Source organism: Herpailurus yagouaroundi, unplaced genomic scaffold (genome assembly GCF_014898765.1).
Source record: "Herpailurus yagouaroundi ecotype Mexico unplaced genomic scaffold, PumYag 220, whole genome shotgun sequence".
NCBI classification, from domain to species: domain Eukaryota; kingdom Metazoa; phylum Chordata; class Mammalia; order Carnivora; family Felidae; genus Herpailurus; species Herpailurus yagouaroundi.
In genome coordinates, this window is record NW_024412451.1 from 5,729,924 (window position 1) to 5,753,530 (window position 23,607).

Below are 23,607 nucleotides of genomic sequence, written 5' to 3' on the forward strand. Positions count from 1 at the left end.
TTTTGCAAGACACTTGTTCTGGGAAGCCAAAGATGGTGAAACGACTTATGGTCATGACTTTGGGCAACTGGACCACAGGTCTCCAGGAATAAGCTTGGGGCATTCCTTAGCAAAAAGCAGGCTCAGCGAGGCAAAGGCCGGAGGGACAGACTCTCCACCCCGCAGCAGGAGATCAGATCCAACTGCTGGGCGTCATTCTCGCCTACGGGAGCTGGGGACAAGAGGCACAATGTTGGGCATGTGGAAATGACCTGAACAAATCCGCATCCCAGCTTTACCTGCTTTCCACCTCTGAAGCACAACGAGCACCCTCCAGCTAGCCCCAGGTAATGGAGAGGGACGCTGCCCACGGCACCCGCTGCTGCGGAGCTACCGCCTTCGGGACGATGGCAAAGGACTGGACGTTGATGTGTATCTAAGATATAACCTAGAACGTCACCTGCACACACTCTCCCATGTGTCCCTCCTCTGCCGTCAGCACCAGAGGAACATACCACTTGCGTTTTGGCACAGAGGCAGGCCTAAATGCGTCGTCTAGTTCTGCTGGTTTCTGAGTTCCAGACAAACGGCCACTTCATGCGGTTTTTACCTGGAACCTGCTCTTTTTACCCAGCCTTCTAAGTTATCCACGTTAATGGCATCTTTTTTGTTCCACAATAAATTTTATTTGGGAAAGCAACATACAGTCACAGGTATTTCAGACAGTGCAGCAAACTGTAAAGACAAATACAAAAGACACTTGGGATACAACTGGTTGCCTTCTGTTCTTCTGGACACTGGATCTCACTGTAACTAACTAGGTTTGCTTTAGCGTTGGTCAAGTTCAGAACCAAGTCTGTGGCCGCCTCTGGCACCTGTGGCCATTTCGTGGATAAACATTTTATGCTGTTTTTTTATCTCTGTTGTTCATTCATTCGCAAATGTGAGGGATGGTGCTGAGGTCACAAAAGGGAATAAGGAACGCTCCTTGCCCGCAGGGGCTCACACTCTTATGGTGAGGCAGTGACGTAATCGGTTGGCCTAAGATCGTGTGGCGAGTGTTATCAAAGGTGTGAGCTCAGTGTGGTGCAGGGACCAACAGGACAGCCATCTGACCCAGCTTTTGGGGTGGCCTAGAGGGCTTCCTGGAGGAGGTGAGGCCTAAGATAAGGAGACCTGGACAATCAGGAGGCATGTCAGCCAGGCAAAGTGAAGACCTCCCGGTTCGAGTCTGACCCTTTTCTCAACACCTCATTTAAGTCCCTCATCTGACCTGTCCTTCCTCCTTTGAAATTCTACATCCCACGGTCGGTTCTATTCACAAGTCCCTTCTTTGCACTGGTGGTGAATTTCCACACGCACACACCTCATACGAGGATGCTGTCTCCTCGAAGACGGAGACTTTTCACTGCACCTACGACTATGTGTTGGACAAGTGGCCGCTTAGCGGACCCTGGCTGGGAGACGGATGGTGTTTGTGCGAATCAGCACTTCTCCAGCACCTGGCTGGAGCCAAGAAGGATGGGGAGGGTGGCTGTTGTAGGTGATGGGGTCTGGGATACGCAAAAGATACACAAAAGAAACCACACCCACTAGGCTGCTGTCAGGGCCAGAGTGCTTGGAATATTTCTCTTTTTACTAATGCAAAATGCCAGACCACAGAACTGTTCTCAACAGCACAGTCGTTTGGAAGAAAGGAGCAAACAAGTATTCACTGCAACCAAAAACCAGACAATAATTACGCGGCGCCCACTGCCCCCAACACCCTCGGAACCCACGGGCCCTGAAGACGGCCAGCAGCTCAGTCGAACGTGATCCGGAAGCTGCGCTCCTGCTCTTTGCGACGCCCCTCGCACACCTTGGTCACCTCCTCCACCTTCCTCTGCAGCAGGGCCGAGTTCTGGTCGATCCACTGCAGCGAGTCCATGTGCGCGTTGAGGATCTTGCAGATCTGCTGCAGGGGGTCGCTGGTGTCGGCGGGACCTCCAGACGTGTTCAGGTGCTCGATGATGTCCTTGAGGTCTTGGGCCATGCGCTTCAGCTGCGCGTCGATGTTCTCGGCGAGCTTGTAGGTTTTCTCGCGCTCCTCGTCGGCGTGCTGCAGGTAGACGGTCCCGCTCTGCTCCTTGACCGACTCCTCCAGCGGGCTCAGCAGGTCTTCCAGCTCCTTCTGCTGAGAAAGGATGAAGTCGAGCTCTTGGTCCAGCCTCTTCTGGTCCAGCTTCACTTTCTCCACCTCGCGGTGGAGGGTAGTGATCTTCTCCCCATTCTCGATCAGTGTGCGGTCCCAGGCGTTGACCTGTGTGGCCTGCTGCAAAAAGTGCCGCTCCTGGTCCTCCAGCTCCAGGCTCCACTTGTTGATCAGACTCTCCAGCTGGGCGTACGTCATCACGGGACTGGCGGACGCCCCTGTGGGTGCACCGGAGCCAGGAGGCACGGTCGCGGCAGCCGGTGCATTGCTGGCGATCCCGGCCGGTGCCAGTGGCTTCAGATTCAAGGCAAAGCCGGCGGTGGTGGTGGCCGCCGTGGTGGTGGCTGTGGCAGTGGTGGCAGTGGCAGTGGATGTTGTCGTGGAGGAGGTAGAAGCCGCCCCGGGGGCCTTTAAGCTGAAGCCCAGCGTTCCGGCCCCGGGTGCCGCAGCTGTGGTCGACGGGGTACAAAGGGAAAGCCCGGTGGTGGTGGAAGAGGCTGGAGCGGTCGCTAGCGAGGCGAACAGCGTGGGCCCGGCACTGGTGGTGGCCGCGGCGGGTGCAGGAGCAGCTGGCTGAGTGGCTCCTGCTCCAGTGGTTGCCGGCGTGGCGGGAGTGAAGGGCAGTCCGCCCAGTGCCGTGGGCTGGGCCAAACTCCCCATGGAGCCAATATTGAAACCGGAGGTCCCGCTCTGGGACGTGCTTCCGCCTGTGAACGAGAATCCCCCCGGTGTGGTGGATGGAGCGGCAGAGGTGGTGGTGGAGCCGAACACAAAGCCAGCGGGTGCTGTGCTCTGGCTGGAGGTGACAGTGCTCGAGATGGCGTTGGTGAGGGTGCTGCCGCCGAGCCCAAAGCCGCCAGGGTGAGCAGTGGCTGGGGTGGCGGCTGCATTGCTCAGGTTTAGCTTCGGAGCGCTGATCCCTAAGGAGAATCCCGTTCCTCCCGTAGCAGGAGTTGTGGTTCCGAAACTGAACCCTGGGGTCTGTGTCGCTGGAGCTTGGGTGGTGAGCGAGAACAGGCCAGTAGAAGGGGTGCTTGCAGCTGGCTGGGAGGGAGTCCCAAAGTTAAACCCGCCAGTGCCAGACGTAGAGAAAGAGAAGCCGGTAGCAGGCGTGGTTGTTGCCGTCTTTGCGGTGCCAAACGTGAACCCGCCTGTGGGGGCCCCAGTGCCTCCAAAATTAAACCCGCTCATGGCTCCAGATTCCGGCGGCAGCGGCTACTCTGACTCCCAGAGCAAATCCCTCGGTGTCTGCAACCTTGGGAAGATTTTCAAAGCACAGTAAGTCACATGATCAGATGGCAGTTTGGGAAAGGCAACCTCAATGGCATGATGGAACGTGTGGAGGGTGGCAGGACTTTGCATAATTATAATACGTGCTCGCCACCCTGCTCCCTGCTACAGCCCAGACAGGCCCTGTTAAACTAGCAAAGAAAGATTCGGAAGCATAAGCCGGTGCCCTGGGGGTCAGGTGCTCGGGGCTAGATGTGCTTGGGCGGTGCGCAGCCAGGTTCAGCACAAGCAGGAGTATCTGCTGCCGTGGAAGAGAAGGCCAAAGAGCAGGCACCTGAGCTGACCTCAGCCCCGAGGAGGGCACACAAAATAACACCTGGAGGACCGGCTGCCCAGGATACCGTGCCAACCACAGGTGGGAGGTGGTGGGTGGTGGGCTGATCTGGCCGAGTGCCACGCTGACTGCCCTTCTGGACTCACAGAAAGGCCCCAGAAAGCTGAGCTGCACGGCAGGGCCTGAGGTGGCGAAGGTCCCATCTGTGCACACCCCTGACCTGTTAGGAGGATGGAGGGCGTGTTGGCACATCCCTCTGCCCTCCTTCTAACTCAGGGGTGGACGGGAGACCCCAGTCAGCTAACTCAGACCTCCCCTGGGACTGCTCTCCAGGCACTCAAGCGGAGGTGGCCTTCACCTGCAGGTGTAGGGCACAGAGGATGCACATGTGGGGCACCCCCCTCCTTTTCGGCCATCTGCAGCCGAGCTGCCACCAGAGAGAGTGACAGTGGGGAGAGGGAGAAAGTGATCATGTGCCCAGAGGATCTACACGTACTCAGAGGCCCCACCCCATCTTCCTTAGAAGCTCCGTGAGCCAGCACAACCCTGTTCAGTCTAAGCCGACTAGATTTCTACGATTTCTGACTGAAAAAGACCCAAGCAGAGTCACCTGTTAGCTGACGCAGGGGCTGCTCACAGACGCTCACTCTCACTAATACCTGGAGATAGGGATTCTGTCCTCGAGACAGAGTGGGGTGAGGACAGTGGGGCTCAGAGGGCTGCGGTAACTTGCCCAGGATCTCCCAGCCAGCAAGGGGTGGAGCCAGGAGCTGACCCCAGGCCACGGGCCTGTTTGCTGACTTCTACTGGCCCAGCATGGGTCCCGGACAACAGGGCACTTTCTCACACCAAGCGAGGGGATTAAGTTTTCGGTGTAAGGGAAGAGCTGCGTTACACCTACTGACAGACTCTTACGACACACGAGAAATGTAAGAAGTGACAACAAAGGGACCTGGGCAGAATGCACATCACTAGTGCAGTGTGATCTCAGCTGTGGAAAACAGAACTTTCAAGGAGGGCAGGAAGGGCTAAACGGCTGATGGGCATTAAGGAGGGAACTTGTTAGGATCAGCACTGGGGGTTACAGTTAAGTGTTGAGTCAATAAATTCTACTCCTGAAACCAATGTTACACTGTATGTATGTTAACCAAACTAGAATTTAAATAAAAATTTGAGGGGTGCCTGGGTGGCTCAGTCAGTTGAGCATCTGACTTCGGCTCAGGTCATGATCTCATGGCTCATGAATTCGAGCCCCGCGTTGGGCTCTGTGCTGATGGCTCAGAGCCTGGAGCCTGCTTCAGATTCTGTGTCTCTTTCTCTCTCTTGAAATAAATAAACATTAAAAAAAATGTTTAAATAAAAATTAAAAAAAAAAAAAGGAGCACAGGAAGGAGACACACCGATGTGGACAGGGCCCATCTTTGGGTGGTGGGACTACATCATCTCCTTTCTACTTTGATGTTTGTTCTGTCCATACAATGGAAGGACATAATCTATAAGCCTGGTGTTTCAAAGAGGCTCAAATTATAGGGTGTGGATTCAGTCTGAGGAACCAGTGAACTTATGCAGCCAGGTTTTAAAATCACAACTCAAGTAGGATAGATGGAGTTACTGAATTAAACAAGCCTCCCCTAGGCTGGCCCTGCCTCAAAGGTGACTGGGGTTGGGGTGGGGCCAGACCGAGGTGGGGAGGTGGAGCTGACCCTGAAGGTGGTGGGAGCCCTAAATAGTTTCCAGTGGAGTCAGTATGGGAAGTGCTATTAACCATGTGGTCCCCCTGAAGATGCCCACACCCGAATCCCTGGAACCTGGGAATATGCTGCTGTGTGCGGCAAAAGGAATTTCCAGGTGTGATTAAATTAATGGTTTTGAGATGCAGAGGAAGTGACCCAAGCATGGGAACACACAGACCTCTAGAAGTTAGAAAAAGGTGACAGCAGGTGCCCTGCTGACACCCTGCTTTTAGCCCTTTTGAGACTGAATTCGGACTTTGACCTCCTGAACTGTAAGAAAATAAATCTGTCATTTTAAGCCAAGAAGCTGCTGTAAATTTGTGAGAGCAGCCATAGGGAAAGAACACGGTTGGAAAGCATAAAATATCTGACCGACCTGAGGTAGGACCTAGTGGCTCCCTAGGGCTCCGGTTTCAAACGAGGGGCAGGAAAGCTCTCTGAGACTCAGTTCCCTTATCAGGAAAGTGGGGCGGCAGCTACTGGGCTGAAGCGAGGCCGGCATCCGTGGGATGCGAGTTAGGGCGCTCGTTATCACTGCTGCCATGCGCAGGCACACGCTTGAAAGTTTTACTTTGGGGACAGCCTCTGGAAGCTGGTGAGGAAAGAAGGAAAGGAGCCCAGGAGGGGCCGCAAACACCCAGCTGTAAAGAAGTTCTTCTGAAAGAAACGCGGGGGTTGAGGCCGACCTCAAGTTTAACGCGAATTCACAGTAGGCTGCCACGAGATGTAGACCCCGGGGGGATTTCCAGGCAGCCAGGTGTGCCCGGCACCGTGCTACGTACACTCTCCCTCGCCAGACCCCCAGCTAATTTCACACCGATCCTACAGAGAGGTCGGGATGACTGTGCCCCGGCACAGATGGGAAAAGAGAGGCTCAGATGGAAGTAACTTGTCCATTCTTATCCCACAGTGGGCCCTGAGCCCTGGCCTTGGGCTGTAAACCCCTCTTTAGTTCTACCCTGTCAAACAGGTGCACCTGGTCACAGGGCAAGCAGCCCTGCTTTGGGGCACGGACGCTGTTCTGCACCGCAGCCTCCATCCAATACCCGCGTTTCTTACTTCCCTTTCATCCAAGACAGCAAAGGTAGTTCGCAGGCAAGACAGCTCCCTGTCCTGAGGCACGAGGTTGGTTCTTCAGGCTTCAAGACCTGTGTTCGAACTCTGCTTCCACTGCTAGCCGTGGGGACTGGGGCAAGTTATTCCTGAGCCTCTCCAAGCCTCAGTGCCTCCCTCTGTAAGGAGGACAATCCCCTCCCACTGTGAAGAACAAGGTCACAACTGAGAAGCCTGGCCCAGGGAAGGCATCCCCAAGTCCCGATTCCTTTCCCCTCTCCCTCTTCAGGACCAGTTTTACTTCTGCAAGGGTCTCCAGGGATCCTCTTGTGGCCCGGGTCTGAGGAAACCTGTGGCGGCTGCCCCTCTCCAACGTCCACTGCACCCTCTGCCTTCCTGGCAGAGCCTGCCATTCCGTTCTCCTGTTCGGCATAGACACGCGCCTCTAAGGAGAGGACCTCGGGGCTGCCTGGTCTAAGCCTGGGGACCTTGGCTGGCTGCCGATCAGTACCTCTGGGGGCAGGTTCTTGGGGGTGGCGCCCCGGCCGTGGCATTTTTATAAAGCTCTTCCGGGGGTTCTGGGAAAGGTCCCTTCTCTCCCGCCACAGCAACGCCTGAGCCCCCAGGGCCACCGGCACCCCGCACTGGACCCCTTCTTCATGAGAGCCCAGCTCCCCACTCAAGTGCCGCGTCAAGCCAGGTCCGTTCGGGTTACTGGCGGCCAACAGCCTCTGAACAGCTACCACCTACGCGTCTCAGTTCTCAAGACCTCAGCCCCACAGAGCTTCTATGAATAAGCTGCAGCTAAATTTTTCCACAAGAGCATTTATAAAAAGGTCTCTGTAGCTGTTAAAAAACTAAAAGAAAAACAATTTTCCGTGGGGGGCTTTTGTGGCTTCATGGTTCACCATTTATTAAATGCCTCACGTGTTTCTGATTCTACAGGAGCCAGGAGCTACTCGCAGTGGCAAACACACACCGACTCGGCCCCACGCTTTGCACTTTAGATGTATTATTGCTCATTTACTCCTGAAAGCAGGTCCCTTTCCTAAGCCAGGAGAGTAAGGCCCAGAGGTTACTTAAGCCATGGCCCTCGTCCTTGAGGTGGCCAAACGTGACCTTCAGTACCAGGGCACCAGGCAGGGACAGGACCGGGTCGCGTGTTGTACGAGCAAGGACAGGTCCTCACGCTGGCCTGGGCTCTGGGGAGCACTCTCCTGGAACTGAGTGTGGAGGGGAGATGTGAGATCAGCCAGGATCGGCCAGGCGGGAGGGGAGAAGGGCCTGGTCGCGGGCACAGAGAGGCTGAAACCGCAGGTGTGTCTGTGCACACAGTGAAGGGTGGACTCGGCAGGCCCGGACTAGCCAAAGAAAAGACTGGCCCGTGTCTGGTTCCTGGGAGATAACCTCCAAGCCCCCAGAGCATCCTGCCAGCCTGCCCTCGGCAGGGGCCAGACACCAAGTGACGAAGATCAGTCACACAGATGCTCCGTGCCTGTGTGAAGATCCTGGCACCAGGGCTCAGGGGAGCATCCCTGGAGGGCAACGCTCCACGTGTGTGGTCACACAACGGTGCCTGGAGAACCAAGTGCGGTGCTGTCGGGTCAGCTCCACTGGGAGACGAGCGGGAGCTCACACCTGGTCTCTCCCAGACTCTGCCCTGTGCACCTTTTACCTTTGTTGACTCTCCTCTCTCTTTTGCCGTGACAGGGGCAAAATCTAACAGGTTTGCCGAGTTTTAGGAGTCCTTCTAACTAATCAGTGAACACAAGGGTGGTCTTGGGGACCACGGTGCACAGTGTGTGTATAGCACCACGTGACGGGAGCTGTTGGTCAAGAAATGACATGCTGATGCCTCAAACTTGGTTTCGAGGCAGCCAGGGAGGCACTTCACGGGTAGGGAGACTAACATGGCAGATGTACGTGTGGGGAACGGACTGGAGGAGGCTGGGGTGATGGTCTAGGCCAGAAGCCAGAGCCAGGACTCTGAGGACAGAGGAGAGAGAACCGCGGTTTGGGAAATGTAAAGAAATGGAGTGATGGCTGTGCGGGGCTGTCTCAGTTAACGAGGCCGTCAACCAAGACCAGGACCTTGGGAGTTTCTCACAAATGTGTCTGAAAAACATACACCATTTCAAGACTTTTCCACTTTCACCAAACAGGCAAACTTCCCTACAAGAGAAGCGGACGGTGCTTGGGCCAGGTGCTGAGGGCTAGATGGCCACAGAGGTGACGCCCAAGTGGGCCCGGAGTGAGGAGGGGCTGCCTCGAAGTCACTGAGGGAGTCGGCGACAGGGCGGCCTGCCCTGCATCTGTCCTTGTTTTTCACACCACATCCGTCCGCCTTCACAGCCCAGGAGAGTCCGAGATTCTGACCACCCCCAGCCCCCGCCCCGGCTTTGAAGACCACCGTTCTCTGCCACCACCTCCAACTTCACTCAGGTCCACTAACCTGACCTGTGCAGTTCCTTTGCCACTCCAAACCCCAACTCAGATTATCTAATTTATTTACTCTATTACTTACTCAGCCCTATTCTATGTACAGGGATGACAACGGAGACAAACCAGACTCTCTGCAGTGCAACATTCACTCATACAACAACTATTTGTGAGCACCTGCTATGTCCAGACACCGTTCGAGGCCCTGGGATTATGGCTGTGACTGAGACAGAGGCTCCTTGCTCTCACGAGGCTTGTATTCCAGCCAAGGAGACAGGAGAACAACGAACTTCACAAAGGAATTATACAGCATGCTAGAATAGGCTAAGCACTATGGAGGAAGCAAAAGTGGGGCAGGGAAAGGGGAACACGGTGGCGGCACGGGGGCAAAGGGGTTGACTGAGTCACACCGAGGGAAGAGCCACAACAAAGTCCTGGGTGGGACATGACGACAGGCAGCCAGTGTGGTTAAGGTGCAGGCGCCACTGTCCCTGCACCTGGGACTCTCTCCCTCCCTGTCCCAGCCCCTTTCCTCTATCTCAAACAGGGGTGTTTGGGAATGAATATGGAGGGGGAAACCTCAGCCTTGGACTGAAAGGAATGGAAGGATTGAGAAGGCAATGGGGGGAAGTGGGGAGTGTCTAGGTGACAGAATAATGGCCTTCATACGTGTCCACCCCCCAGCCCCAGAACCTGTGACTAGGAGACCTCACATGGCAAAAAAGGACCTTGCATGTGTGATTAAATTAAGGATTTCGAGATGGGGAGATCACCCTGGATGGCAGCATGGGCCCTGAATGTAATCACAAGGGTCCTTAGGTGGAATGGGAGGTGGCAGAAGAGTCAGGAGGTGTGACCATGGGAAGAAAATTCTGAGAGATGCTGTGTTGCTGGCTCTGAAGACAGGGCTTGGGCCAGAAACCAAGGAATGTAGGGGGGTCTCTAGAAGATAGAAAAGATGGATTCTCTCTGAGTTTCCAGATCCTGTGGACCCATTTCAGATTTCTGACTTCTAGAACTGTAAGAGGATAAACGTGTGTTGTTTTAAGCCACTAAGTTTATGATCGTTTGTTACGACAGCAATAGGAAGTGGACAGAGGAATAGGGGAGAACAGGATGGCCTAAATCTAGATACACGGCTGGGAAACACATCCTAGAGTTGGGGTCGAGAAAAGGGCTAGAGCGAGAGGAGACAGGGCCGGGGCAGGTCTGCCTCTGTGCATCAGGACCAAGGCGGGAGGCTGCTGCAGTCGCTGGGCCCCGGCAGCTGGGGAGCCGGTGGGAAAAGAACATGCAGCTGCGATTCTGAGAATCAGGATGTCCTCTGCTGCTGGGGCGACCTCATCAGCGGTGCGGATGTGTATGAAACCCAGCAACAAGCCATCTGTTGGCTTGGGAGCTCCCATCTGGCCTGGGAGCACCAAGGAGGGCTCATAATGGAGCTGGTGTCCACCCACAGGATTTCTCGCTTTTGTTCACTGCGGTTATCCCCAGCACCTACAGCGGTGGCCGGCATGCAGCAGGCGCTCCGTAAGTGACTGTGACCGACTACCTGGTAACTCAGAACTACCACTTACAGAGTGCCACCTATGTCATGGTACTGGGCCAGAAATACTAGGTAGCAGCCCGACAAATCCTTTCTGGATGGGAAACAGGATCAGAAAGGTGATGTGACTTCTTCAAGGTCACACAGCAGCAAACACCAGTCCCAGGATGGGAATCCAGATCTTTCTGGAGCTAAGTCCTGCTGTTCTGTCTGGAACATGGGAGGAGGAGAGGTCAGAATTAAGTCTTGAAGGATGAGTGAGGTTCTCTGGGCAGACAGGTCACCTCAGGACTGACACACATACAGGCAGCTTCTCTATAGTTGTGGCGGGAGCGGCAGGCAGTGGGGAGGGGGAGCCGGGGGCCAGGTCACAGAGGCAGACTGCCTCTAGTCCATCTAGCAGAGACAAAGCCATGATGCTGCTTCCTTTTCTGATCCTAAAGCTGGCCTTCGTCTTCTCACCTCAGAAGCTTAAGTGACCGACCCTTCCACACCAGGCTCACCCCACTGGGGTAGAGATAGAGGCTGTCCCCTCCTTTACACCGGTTCTACTCCACTTCATTTGGGGCAGCAATAAGTCAAGCCAAACGGCTCTATTTCCCAGGGCTCCTCGGTGGGGCTTGGGATTGCGAGTCCAGGGTTTTCTAGTCCACTGATGGGCCAGGAGAGGGACTGCAAGCAGTAGGTCAGGAGGGGTCACTGGAGGTCCAGACTGTGGGGGCACCCGGGTGGCTCAGTCGGTTGAGTGTCCGACTTCGGCTCAGGTCATGATCTCGCGGTTCGCGAGTTCGAGTGACTGGGCTCCGTGCTGACAGCTCAGAGCCGGGAGCCTGCTTTGGATTTGGTGTCTCCCTCTCTCTCTGCCCCTCCCCTGCTCGCGCTGTCTCTCTAAAATAAACAAACTTAAAAAAAAATGTCCAGACCGTGGACTTCTGTGCACTCTGAGGACAGGGGCCTTTGCTCGTCCTTTTCCACGAGTCACCTGGCAAGGCTCTGCAGCCCACCTGCCAGAGCCCCTGCTTCTCCACTCCTAACCCTGGGATCTTAGATTCTAAACTCACCGTCATGCCTGTTTCCTCATGTGAAAAATGGGGGTTACAGCTCATGAATCATGTGGTCTCTGTGAAGATGAAACTGTCTGATCCACGTCAGGCACTTACCACACGGTACACCCTTGGGGCCCAGGAAAAGCTACTCTCTTATTATTCTGGGAGCAACTGGAACAGATGCTCCTGACATTTCGGCCCACAGCCACCTGGTGGCGCTGCCAACAACGCCAAGGCCAGGTGGCGCCCAGGAAGCAAGGATGAGCCATCTGGGTGGGAGACACCCTTTCCCCCCAAGAAATTAGCAATTTAATGGGGAGACTCTGGATCTCCCGGGTGGAGAGATTTAAAATAAAATGAAGGAAAGAAAGAAAAAGAAAAGGAAGACAATTAGCAATTTAAGAACTTGCAGGAAGTGTGATCACAGGCACAGAAACCAGAGAAGAATCAAGGGGAGCAGGAGAGAAAAGGGGGAAAATGAGAGACTGAAGGGACCTTCGCCTTTGGCCCCCATCGGCGCAGCCAGGGAAATCTGGTCCCCACTGAGGCTCAAATGCTGGCTGGAGCCTTTGCCAAGTGCGTCAGTGCAGGAACTCCCCATCCACTCTGCTGCCCCCGCCCCCACAACCGTCTCCCCTGGGCTGTCTCACCAACATGCGTTCGTCGGCCACTCACCCCAAGTCCACCAACTCTGCTTCTTAAACTTCTCTTGAATCGGTTCCCCTCTCTCTCGGAGTCAAAGAAAACCCCTCTAACCCACAGGGAACAGGTGAGTTCACAGAGCCTACCCTACGGGAATGGAAATCAACTGATAAGCACAGAGCAGCTCGCTGACCAGACCGTAACCAAGACAGAGTCTCCACTGTTCCAGGCTGAAGAGGCAGCAGTGAGGGGGTGTGTGGCCAGACTGGGGTGCAGTATGAAGCCACAGGAGGGCTCTGTGTCACAGGATCTTGTTTTGAAGGACCCCCACCCACCCCGCGGGGGGCTGGGAAGGAGGGTGGCGGTCAGGGTCCGGGTCACTCGTGGGCTCTTACACGACCGCCCTGCCCGGTGGGCACGGCCAACCCCGGTTGCAGGAAACCAGGAAACGGAGCCTCTGGGAGGGGCAGGGATGCTTTCCTAAGTGAAATGGGCAGCAGGGAAACCTCAGTACTCGCCACTGCCTAGAGGCCTTTCTCTCCGCAGTACATGGTGTCCCCGACAGAGAGGGCAGGATAGACACCCACCTCTCACCTCCTTAGGCTGCTTGGGATTCTGGTCCTAACTTCCTCCAGCCCGCCCCTCCCTGAGGACCAGCACACTCGAGGCCCTTCCACCCCCAGGTGTATCGAACTTGTGTTAAATATTAGACACCTGTGAGGAGATGACAAGCAGAAGGCGTGTCTGTCCCTCTGCTTGCTCTTCAGGGGAAGGAGTGGTGGAAAGCCTCACTGCTTGTCTCACTGCTGCCTGTCTCTTCCTTCTCCCAGGCGGAGTGCCCTGACCAGGTCCCTAAATGTCTCTGCATGCTAACTGCTATGGAAGCTTTGTCACACGTGTTCCATTTCTCTACCCACTGACGTGGTGGCTGTTTTAGAAATTTTTAAAATTCTTTTTGCAAGCAGTCTGTTCACGTGGTTCTACATTCGAAAGGGAAATAATACCCTGGTCTCCGTCTTCCCCTGTCCCCACAGCCACCAGCTCTCCTCCCTGAAGAAACGCGGCTAGGTCTCCTGTGCCCCTTGTCAGACTTCTGATTCATTTAAGCAAATGCAGTGAGCTCTCCACCCCTTCGCACACAAATGTCATGTGCCGGACGCGCTGTTCATTTTTCACTTACTAGATCTTAGGATTCCTCTTAAGCAGGCTTATTATCCTCGCTGGAGAGAGGAAGAAACAGGCTCTCAGAGGGGAACCACCTTGGCCGAGGCAACGACATCCTGCCTCAGCTGCCTGCTCCTGTGGGCTGCCTCCAGCTGGTACCTAAATGCTTCTTGGATTCGATATTCCCAACCTCCTCTCTCCTCCCTTCCTTCCCCTGAAAATACTAGTTTTACCCTAAGGGAGCACTAGCCAGCTAATTAGCAGTTACATTCTCCTTTACTCCAACACCCATAACTACATCCAAAGGAGCTCACATGGCAGGAAAAACAGCAGTTTTCCCATAGGGAAAACAAATCAGGCTAAGACATGCACGGAAAAGAAGTCAGGAAACAAAAGAAGAGTCAATTTTAAGAAAGATTTTAGAACAATTCTTAGTATATTTTGTTTCTCTTCTATTGAAAGATTTTTTTCTAACTGCATTAAAAAAATGTTTATTTTTGAGAGAGAGTGCACACACACGAGCATGTGCGCAGGGGAGGGGGGGGGACAGACACTCCTAAGTGGGCTCTATGCTGACAAGAGAGCCCGATGTGGGGCTCAAACTCATGAGCTGTGAGATCATGACCAGAGCTGAAGTCAGATGCTTAACCGACTGAGCCACCCAGGGGCCCCTAGCTGCATTTTTAACATTCATATTTTAACTACAGAATGAATACATCAGTCCTTCCTTTAAAATAATGTCTTGCACATCACCAACAGAGCTAAGATTCTCTTAACACCACCCTCCACCCTGGTGCCCACACCTGTGAGGTAGCCGCTGCTAAAAGCTGTTGCTTATCTTTTATCTGCAAAAACTTGTGTGTGCATTCAGAGCCTGAGGAAATGAAATGACTCCGATTTCTCTTTTCCTGAACAATATGGCAACAAGCAGGCTCATTCACACCTTTGGCACAGGTGCATTTTTCCAGGATGATCTCCAGAAGCAGAGTTGCTGGCTGTGGACACTTGCAGTTTGGTTTTACTGGGGATGACCAAATTGCCCTCCAACCTGCTTATACCTGTTTTTATCCTGGTTCCTAAAGAGAATCATTTCCCTACAACTTGCCAGCACGTGAGATTAGGAAAGTCCCACCCATCTGATGTACCAACTGCATTTACTAAAAAATAACGATAAAAGCACTAACCATTCAGGGGCGCCTGGGTGGCTCAATCCGATAAGCATCTGACTCTTGGTTTCGACTCAAGTCACGATCTCATGGTTTGTGACATCGAGCCCCGCATCAAGCTTTTCACTGACAGCACGGAGCCTGCTTGGGATTCTCTCTCTCCTCATCTCTCTGTCCCTCCCCCACTCAAGCACACTCACTCTTTCAAAATAAACTTAAAAAAAAAAAAAAAAGGCACCATTCAGCACTCATTATATGCCAGCATGTGTTGGCACTAAGTCCACTAAGATGTAGAACAGGACAGACCCTGTGCTGGGCAAACAAAGGCAGTAATATACGGTATGGCTACCATTTTCATGAAACCCAGAGTGATATTTAAATGTGAATAAAAAAATTACCAGAATGGAAAACAGATACTCAAAAACTTATACACAAATATTCACAGGAGCACTATTCCCAACAGCCAAAAGATACTCTCATTGCCTCCGTTATTGCACTCCAGCCCCACCTGTTCTTGAGGCCAAAAGTACTCCTGCCTCAGGGCCTTTACACTTGCTGGTCCCATCTCCTGAAATGTTCTCCCTTAAGTGTCCCCAGGGTTCACTCCTTTCTTCAGCCTTTGCTCACCTACTCAGTGAGGTTTTCCCTGGCTATCCTTAGGACTTAGCACCATCTGCAATAATATACTGACCTCACGGATCTCATTTATTGTCTCTCCATTAGGATGTCGGCTACATGAGGGGCAGCATTTTTGTCTGTGACTTCCACTGCTGTATTCCCAGTTAGTAATGGTTGCTGGCCATCGCAGGCACTCACTAAATGGTTGTCAATGGCACTAAATGGATGTCAATGGCATCCAGGAGTTTCTTTGTGCCAGGTGCTTTTTGTATACGAACTCCAACCATGAGACAGGTACCATTACTATTTCCCTTTTAGAGTTAAGTAACTTGTCCAATGTCAACATGTACTTCAAAGTCAAGATGAATACAGTAAGGTCTTGGGGCACCTGGGTGGCTCACAGTTCATGAGATGGAGCCCTGGGTTGGGCTCTCTACTAACAGTGCAGAGTCTCCTTGGGATTCTCACTTGCTTTTTCTCTCAAAGTAAACAAACATTAAAAAAAAAAATTTAGGGGCACCTGGGTGGCTCAGTCAGTTAAGTGTCCGACTTCAGCTCAGGTCATGATCTCACAGTTTGTGTGTTCAAGCCCTACACTCACTGGGCTCTGTGCTGATAGCTCAGAGCCTGGAGCCTGCTTTGGATTCTGTGCCCACCCCCCTTCTCTGCTCCTCCCAGACTCGTATTCTGTCTCTCTCTCAAAAATGAGTATTAAATTTTTTTTTTTTTTTTAATTTAAAGGGGTGCCTGGATGGTTCAGTCAGTTAAGCGTCTGCCTTCGGCTCAGGTCATGATCTCATGGTTCATGGGTTCAATCTCTACATCAGGCTCTCTGCTGTCCACACAGAGGCCGCGTTGGATTCTGTGTCCCCCTGACCCCCGCAAAAAATAAAAGACTTAGAACCTACTGGAAACCTAGGGGAGATGACGACTACCTTCACCTGGGGGATGGGTAAGGGGAGGGCCAGGGAAACCCTCCTAGAGAAGAAAAAGGATATTTAAGCATAGTTTTGAGGAACATGGAAGAGTTAGGGTAGGGAGGGGTTAGATCAATACCTCATTCCAGGCAAATGGTCGGACAGGCAAGGGCCTGCTGCCTTATGGAACAGTGTTAAACACCCTACGTTAAAACCACAAGATGTCAGAGAAAATACACAAATGGCCAATAAGCATAGGAAAAGATGTTCATCATCATTGGCCACCGGGGAATGCAAATCACAACACAACGAAGATACCAGGCCACACCCCCACAGGATGGTAATAAAGATGGACAAGGAGTGTTAGCGAGGATGCGGAAAAACTGGAACCCTCATTCACCGCTAGGGAATATAAAATGGTCCAGCCACTGTGCAAGAGTCTGGCAATTCCTCAAAAGGTTAAACACTGAGTTACCCTACAATCCAGCAATCCCATTCCTAAGTATCTCCCAGGAGAAATGAACGCATATGTCCACCCCAAACTTGTACATGCGTTATTTGTAATAGCCAAGAAGTAGAAACAACCCAAATGTCCACCAACTGATGAATGGACAAAATGTGGTATATCCATAAAATGGAATGTTATTCAGCCTTTAAAAGCAATGAAGTATTAATATACGTTACAAAACAGATAGACCTTGAAAGCCAAAGGACCTTCTATGACATGATTCCATTCCAATGAAATGTCCAGAAAGGCAAATGTAGAGACAGGTCAGTGGCTGCCTAGGGTTGAGGGATGGGGGAATGGGGAGAGACTACTAATGAATGGATATGGGGTTTTGGGGGTAGATGATGAAAATGTTTGAAAATTAGATTATAGTGATGACTGGACAACTCTGTGAATGTACTAAAAACCACTGAATTGTTCACTTTAATAAATGGATGTGCATTATACAATACCTCAATAAAAGCCAATAAACTAACCAATAGGTAGGAGATGCCAGGAAGGGGTTAGGAGGGCAGAAGTGAGCCTGCAGAAGTAGGCAGTGGCCAGACTCAGTCCTGACTTTACCTTGAGGGCAGGGACTGGGCAGAGGAGTTTCCAGACAAGATCTGAAATGCCCTCAGCTGTGAGGCTATCAGGGACTCCTTGAGACATGCAGTTAGGCATAGAGAGGACATTCAGACTTGGAGAGGGACTCTAAGAGCACCGTGTGTGTGTGTGTGTGTGTGTGTGTGTGTGTGTGTGTAGAACCACACACACTTGTGCTCCCTCCCCAGCTCAATCCCTGTAATCAACACCAGCATCTCGAGGGAGAGGGAGTGATGTCACTGGTTGGGGAGGAAAAGGCCCAGGCCAGGTTGTGGTAGAGACAGTTGCCATGGAAATGGTTTCTCTGGGAACCAAGTGAAAGCCACCAGAAGTGAGGGGGGGTGGGCAAGGCGGCCTCGATTCTGAGAACTAGAAACCAATCACACCTACCTGCCTCTGGGTATCAATCACCATGCTAATATTTCTGGATATTTGTTATGTGCTGGGCTGTTGGCAGTGCTTTACCTGCACCGACTGCCAACTTTATGAGGTGGGAATTATTCAAAACCCCATTTTACAGAGGAGCAAGCTAAAGCCAAGAGAACTTTAGTAACTTACTCCAAGTCACACAGGTAGTCAGGACAGACCCAGGCTATCTGATCCCAGAGCTGAGCTGCTAATCACTCACTAGCCTCTCCAACACGACATCGTGTCCACCTTCCACACCGTGTGCCATCTCTAGCGCTCCCCATTCTCTAAGGACATCCGGGGCATCTCCATCACCTTCCAGACTTGTTCAGGTCTCACTCTGAATCCAATTCAGTGCTGTCTACCTCCCCAGCCACAGGCTAGACTCCCAAACGCTAGAAGCTAAGAAGGCCATTAGCTGCTCTTTCCTGCCCCCACCTCGGGAATCTGTCCCTGCTCTGGGCGGGGGCTGGCAGAGGAGAAAGGCAAAGGGCTCTTGAACTCAGAGCGGGGCTCTGCTGGCGCTGACCCAGCACTCTCCATCGGGCAGTCCCCACATTCATGGGGACCTATGAGGCATTCCTGTTGTGGTCCTCTGCCTCAGCCTGTCTCTTGCTCCCCGCAGCTCCCACTACAACTGGCCATCCCGCGTGCTGGCTGGGTTCAGGTTCTGCTATATTCCTCTGTGCTCAAGCAGCCCTGTGGGGACTCTGCATGTGTGACCCACCACATGGCAGGGACTCTCCACCTCTCTTTTCCCATTTGGAAGGATGGGCACGTTTGCTTTGAGAAAGGAAAAGCCAGGCCCTGGCTCGCTCCCGTCAGACAGAACTTCAGAGAACACCAGGCAGGGCCACTCCGACTGTGGTGGATGAGACAGAACAAGACCACTCTGGAATCGTATTTCAACACAGACAGATGCACAAACCTTGTCCAAAACACAAAAATGACCCAAGTCCCCTTCCTGGCTCAGAGCAGACGGGAGCTTCTTACCTTAACCATAGCATTAGCTGGGCTCACTCCTCCTGCCTCCAGATGAAGTGGAGATACCCAGTCCCGGACTTGCCTCTGCTGCCCAGCCTCCAATCCAGAGCCAAGCCTGCTTCCCGAACCCTTCCCAAAGCTACCTAACCCCACCCAGCTCCCATAAGAAGCTCTCCATAACACCCACTTACTGAGACGCCCCGAGGGACCCAATGGTGGAGGGCAAGAAACCCGATGTTCAACTATAGGTGCTCCTGGCAGCCTCCGGCACGAGGCGCGGACAGATGAGGAACAGACGGGGGAGTAAGACACCAGCCCCTCTTTAGCAGGCATTTGACACTCAACGACAATTCCTGAGAGGCCTCCTTCCCTGCTCCCCACAAACACTGTCCTCTCGACTCTACATGGGGCTGGGGCTGAGCAAGGCCCTGCTCTTCCTCAATCTTGATCAGTTCAGCAGGGAGCGGTGTGGTCTCAACTTTCAGCAACTCTGGAATGGAAGTACTTGGTTCCTTTTGTTCTCTGCTCTGGGCAGCGAGGATTACAGATCTGAGGGTGAAGGGGAAATCACTGAACCAAAGGTCAGGGAGGACCCACAGCCTGAGTCTCATCCACACTCATGGTTCCCTGGAGTTTCTCTCAATCACTTGCCAACCTTTTAAAACTTGGATCTCACAGGAAATGCTCGATTTCCAACTTCATAAAATCAGCAGCTCTGCACTGCAAGGTGGGGTCACCCCTGAGGTGCCTTTGGGGTTTCCCAGGGGCTTTGTTGGCCTCTCCTGAACACAGGCCCTTTGCGTTTAAGGAGAGGCTTGTTCGTTGAGCCAGGAACTGTTCTACGCCTTTTCGTGTATTATCTGTCTGCACCACTGCCCTCTGAGGGTTCTGTTCTTGTCCCTACTTTAGTGATGAGACCACTGCAGCACACAAGGGCCCGGTATCTTGCTGGAGGCCACAGTGCAGTAAGTGATGGCATCTTGAGCTCTGGGCACTAGGCTGTCAACTACCTCCAGTTTGCCCAGTCCTCTTCCTATAGCCAGTCCCTGTGGGCACAGGAGGGGGCACCCTAGGGCTGGCCCTAGCTTTCATCTTCCAGATGAGAAAATAGGCTCCCTTGGGAGGTGTGATAGGCTGGATAATGGCTCTCCGAAGAGGTCTACATCCTAGTCCCCACAACCTGTGAACAGATTACCCTACCTGGAAAAAGGGAGTCTGCAGATATGATTAAACTGAGGATCCTGAATGCAGATATTCTGGATGATCTGGGTGAACCCTAACGTAATCACAAACCCTAATGTAACGTAAGTGGGAGGGCAAGAGGATCAAAGGAGAAAATGGGAGAGGAGATGATAGAAGCAAAGGTCAGAGTGATGCGAGAAGGGCCATGAGCTGAGGAACACAGGCGCCTCTAGAAAAGGCAAGAAAATGGATTCTCCCCTTGAGCCTCCAGAAGGAACACGGCCCTGCAAACCTACTGTAGACTTTCGGTCTTCAGAAGTGAAAGGGAACGAAAGTGTGTTGATCTGAGCCACTGCGTTTATGATGGTCTGTTGCAACAGCCATGGGAAACAAACACAGAAGATGAGCACCGAGGGTGCTGGAGCCAGTACAGCCATGTGGGGCCTACCCAGGCTTGAAGGGCCGTGGCTGCTTCTGCCGAGGGAGACACCACAGGAGCAGCGGAAGGGCGCCTGAGGACTCTGAGCTACTAGGCCACGTGGCGGACTTATGCTCTGCATGCCTGGCCCCTGTACCGCCCTTTCCCCAACCGGGCTGGCCTTGGCCCTCCTGCCCTTGTTTGCCAGGACACCCACCTCCAACTCTTGCCCCCTTCCGGGCCTGCATGACCCCGGTACCTGCCCTAGCACCTCTTCAGAGAGAATCTAGGTCCGTCTGATGCAAACTGGGTGCCTTTTCTATCATGCCAGGCCCAGTCACCTTGATTGGGAAACAGTGAGGGGTGGCTGGTGAGGAGGGCCTCCACTGGGGCAGGAAGATGGGGAGGAACAGGTCGGAATCGATGGAATTTGGCAATCGTGAGCAGCGGCAAACCTGAGGTGAAGGTCTAGATGAGGCGGCCTCCCGGCAGGCTATGCCCTGGACTGCGGGTCAGGGACCTCACAGAGCCTAAAGAAGACAGGCTCTCCCTGGGGCTTGTGGGGTCTTGAAAGCTATGCGGTATTGTGGAGGCCTGGGCTCTAACTAGCGGTGTGACTGCGCACAACCCCCTTCACCTCTCAGGGCCTCAGTCTTGCCCCCTGCAGGACCAGCAGGTCGGCCTGTGAGCTGAGGCCTCTTCTCAACACTGGTCTCAGACACTCGGGATCCTGCATAGGTGGCTGCTCCTTCTCCCTCCCTGGCAGCGCTGGGGCCCCTCCCCAACTCAGGCCTCTAGGGCCTCGCTAACCAGGAACTGTTGCCAGGTGTGTCAGGGCCCCCAGAGAATCCCCCCACTCCCCCTCCCCATCAAAGAGCCAGGGTGATGCAACCTGCATGCAATGGCCACTGCACTCCCCAAGCCTGGCTCCTCCGCACTGAAAAAGAGTCCCCAGAAGCCCCGCCCATGCTCCCAGCCCCAGCTCAGGAGTGGAAGGGACTGGGGCACCTGGACCCACGTGCAAGACTGCAAGTCTTGGGGAGGCAGCGGCATTTGAGTCCTGGAGGTGCCATGGGTCTGGGGTCAAGAGGAGGTACAGGAGAGGGCTTGGGGTGCCAAGACCGGGGTTCACAGGTGGCCATGGATGACCCACCAGTCACAAATTAGAATACACCAGGAAGGGCTAGGGAGCTAAGTGTGTGCACTGGCACCCACTCAGTAGGAATCAGTCAAGCTGCTTTGATGGGACAGCTGGCACCAGGGCTGAACTGGGTGAGATCCAACAGCTAGGGAGAGAAAAAGCTGCAAGGGGCTGGGACAAGAGGACCAGGGTCCCTGCCCCAATGTCTCCTCAGTCAGCATATGTGGCATGCAGCCGGCAACATGATTCCCATACTAAGCAAGTTCATGTCCAGTAATTAACAAATATCCTACCTGGCCACCCTCTCAAAAACCCATAATCCCAGTCTACGAGACAAAACCAAATTGAGGAATATTCTATAGAATGACCAACTCTTCAAAACCGCCGAGATCATGAAAAGACTAGGAAAGTCTGAGAAACTGCTGCAGAGATCAGAGGCTAAGGAGACATGACGACTAAATGTGATACGGCATCTGGAACAAAAAAATAGCATTAAGAACAACTAGTGAAATGAGAATAAAGCATGCACTTTAAAACCCCCTTATCTGTGTGGGTTCTTTAGTTGTGACCCATGTACCACAGTAATGTTAGATGTCAACGAGGGGGAAAACTGGATGAGGGATATATGGAAACTCTCTGTACTATCTTTGTGACTTTTCTGTAGATCTAGTCCACATGTATATCATAGAATATCTTTTCAGAAAAAAACTCAGACTTTGGTGGGTAGTGGGGGGGACAGGACTCTCTGCCAGCAGTCCGTCCTAATCCTACCTATGGCTCAAATATCTATACTGAGAAGTAGAAGGAAGGTCGGTCCTTAAGTCTCACTTAAAAGGCTGGGAGATCTTTTAAAGCACTTACTGCTTAGCAGTGGGGATAAAACACAGCTGCCTCAGTAACAACCACCACCACTACTCATGTAGCACCTGTTTGCCAGGCACTAATCTAAGTGCTTGACCTGAATTTATTTAATCCTCATAACAGTACTAAGATGTAGGCACTATTGTTTTGCAAACTCTACTCCTGGTGTGGGGCTCAAACTCACGGCCCCAAGATCAAGTCGCATGCTCTACTAACTGAGCCAGTCAGGCACCCAAGAAGTCGGCACTCTAAACTGCCATGTATATTGCTATGTTTCTATTAACTAAACTTCATACTTTATTCTGGTACTATTAATGGAGACTGAGGCACAGGGAAGTAAGCGAAATTGCCAACAAGCTAATAAGGGGGGTAGAGTCAGGGTTTGAACCCAACGACCTAGCGCCACAGTCTGTGCTTAACTGCGACTCTGTGCTCCCCAGGTAATCATGTAGGTCAAGTCCTCAAACACTGGCAGAGTGGACAGCTAGTGCTCTAAGTGAAAGTGGTCCGATCCCAAGAAGGATTTCCTGCATGTAACAGAAGCCTGCACGTCTTCATTCCCAGATACCTCTCAAGTTCAGGGTTCCCCCACTTTCTTTGGATCTCATAACCCTCACAAGCGATGAAAGCTGAACTCCAGGTGTCCTGCTGTGGGCAGATGCAAAGTGGGGAAGGGTTTCTGAAGCAATGACCCAAAACCACCTGGGCTAGTGGAGGGCCTACTGCACAGGAAGGGAATGGCCAGGAAGCCCCTCTGTTTAGTAAAGGGAAGTGCAGATCTCACTATTTCCAGCAGGTTTGGGAAATTGATCCGGAGTGGCTGGGGGACAGCTGAAGCAGAGGACCTTTTGAAAGAAGTGCTGAGGATAAGAGCTGATGCAGAAATAAGCTGATGGAGAGTAAGAGGATGGAGAAAAGGCAGTTACGGTGATGATGCTGGCTTCTCTGCACCCCACACAGGGATGTGCTGAGCGTCCATCATCTACGATGGGGAAGGGTGGGGATGGCTGGAAATTACTGAGACCTTGAAGGAGTGACCTACTAGCACATGCTGGATGTTCAAATGTCCGGGGCTTTTGCCAGAGCGGGAGGAAGGGGTAAGGGTTCCTATTAAAAATACAATATGTTGAAAAATAAAAATGAAAATAAAAAACGTTGAAAAATAAAATAAAATACGCTGAACAGGTACATAAGAGCCCGGCTCTCGGTTTCACAGGCATCGACCTATTTGATTCCAACAAACAACCTCACCAGGTATACCTGATTTATTAATCCTCCTCATTACAGGTAGTTAGTCCCCAATCTACGAGACTAGAGACCTTGTCACTTGCCACCCTCGAAAAGTCTGAGATTTGAAAGGCGCGCGATCTCATCGTGACTCACGCCAGACTCTAACCCACAAAAAGGTTTCTTAGCGTGGGGCAGTTGGGGGATGAGGACACTAGCGTGTGGCTGGCCGGAA

At 52.7% G+C, this 23,607-nt stretch overlaps 2 protein-coding genes across 7 annotated transcripts in view; both read right to left on the reverse strand.

Moving 5' to 3' along the window:
• Positions 1 to 23,607, reverse strand: part of IL4I1 (interleukin 4 induced 1) — a 36,641-nt gene that overhangs the window by 11,843 nt on the left and 1,191 nt on the right. The gene's annotated exons all lie outside the window — the stretch shown is intronic.
• Positions 643 to 23,607, reverse strand: part of NUP62 (nucleoporin 62) — a 24,166-nt gene continuing 1,201 nt past the window's right edge. For both annotated transcript variants that reach the window (XM_040457829.1, XM_040457828.1), the window contains exon 2: positions 643 to 3,425. In XM_040457829.1, the coding sequence (XP_040313763.1) occupies positions 1,781 to 3,361 (1,581 nt within the window). In that variant the 5' untranslated portion in view covers positions 3,362 to 3,425 and the 3' untranslated portion in view covers positions 643 to 1,780. The remainder of the gene's footprint in view (positions 3,426 to 23,607) is intronic.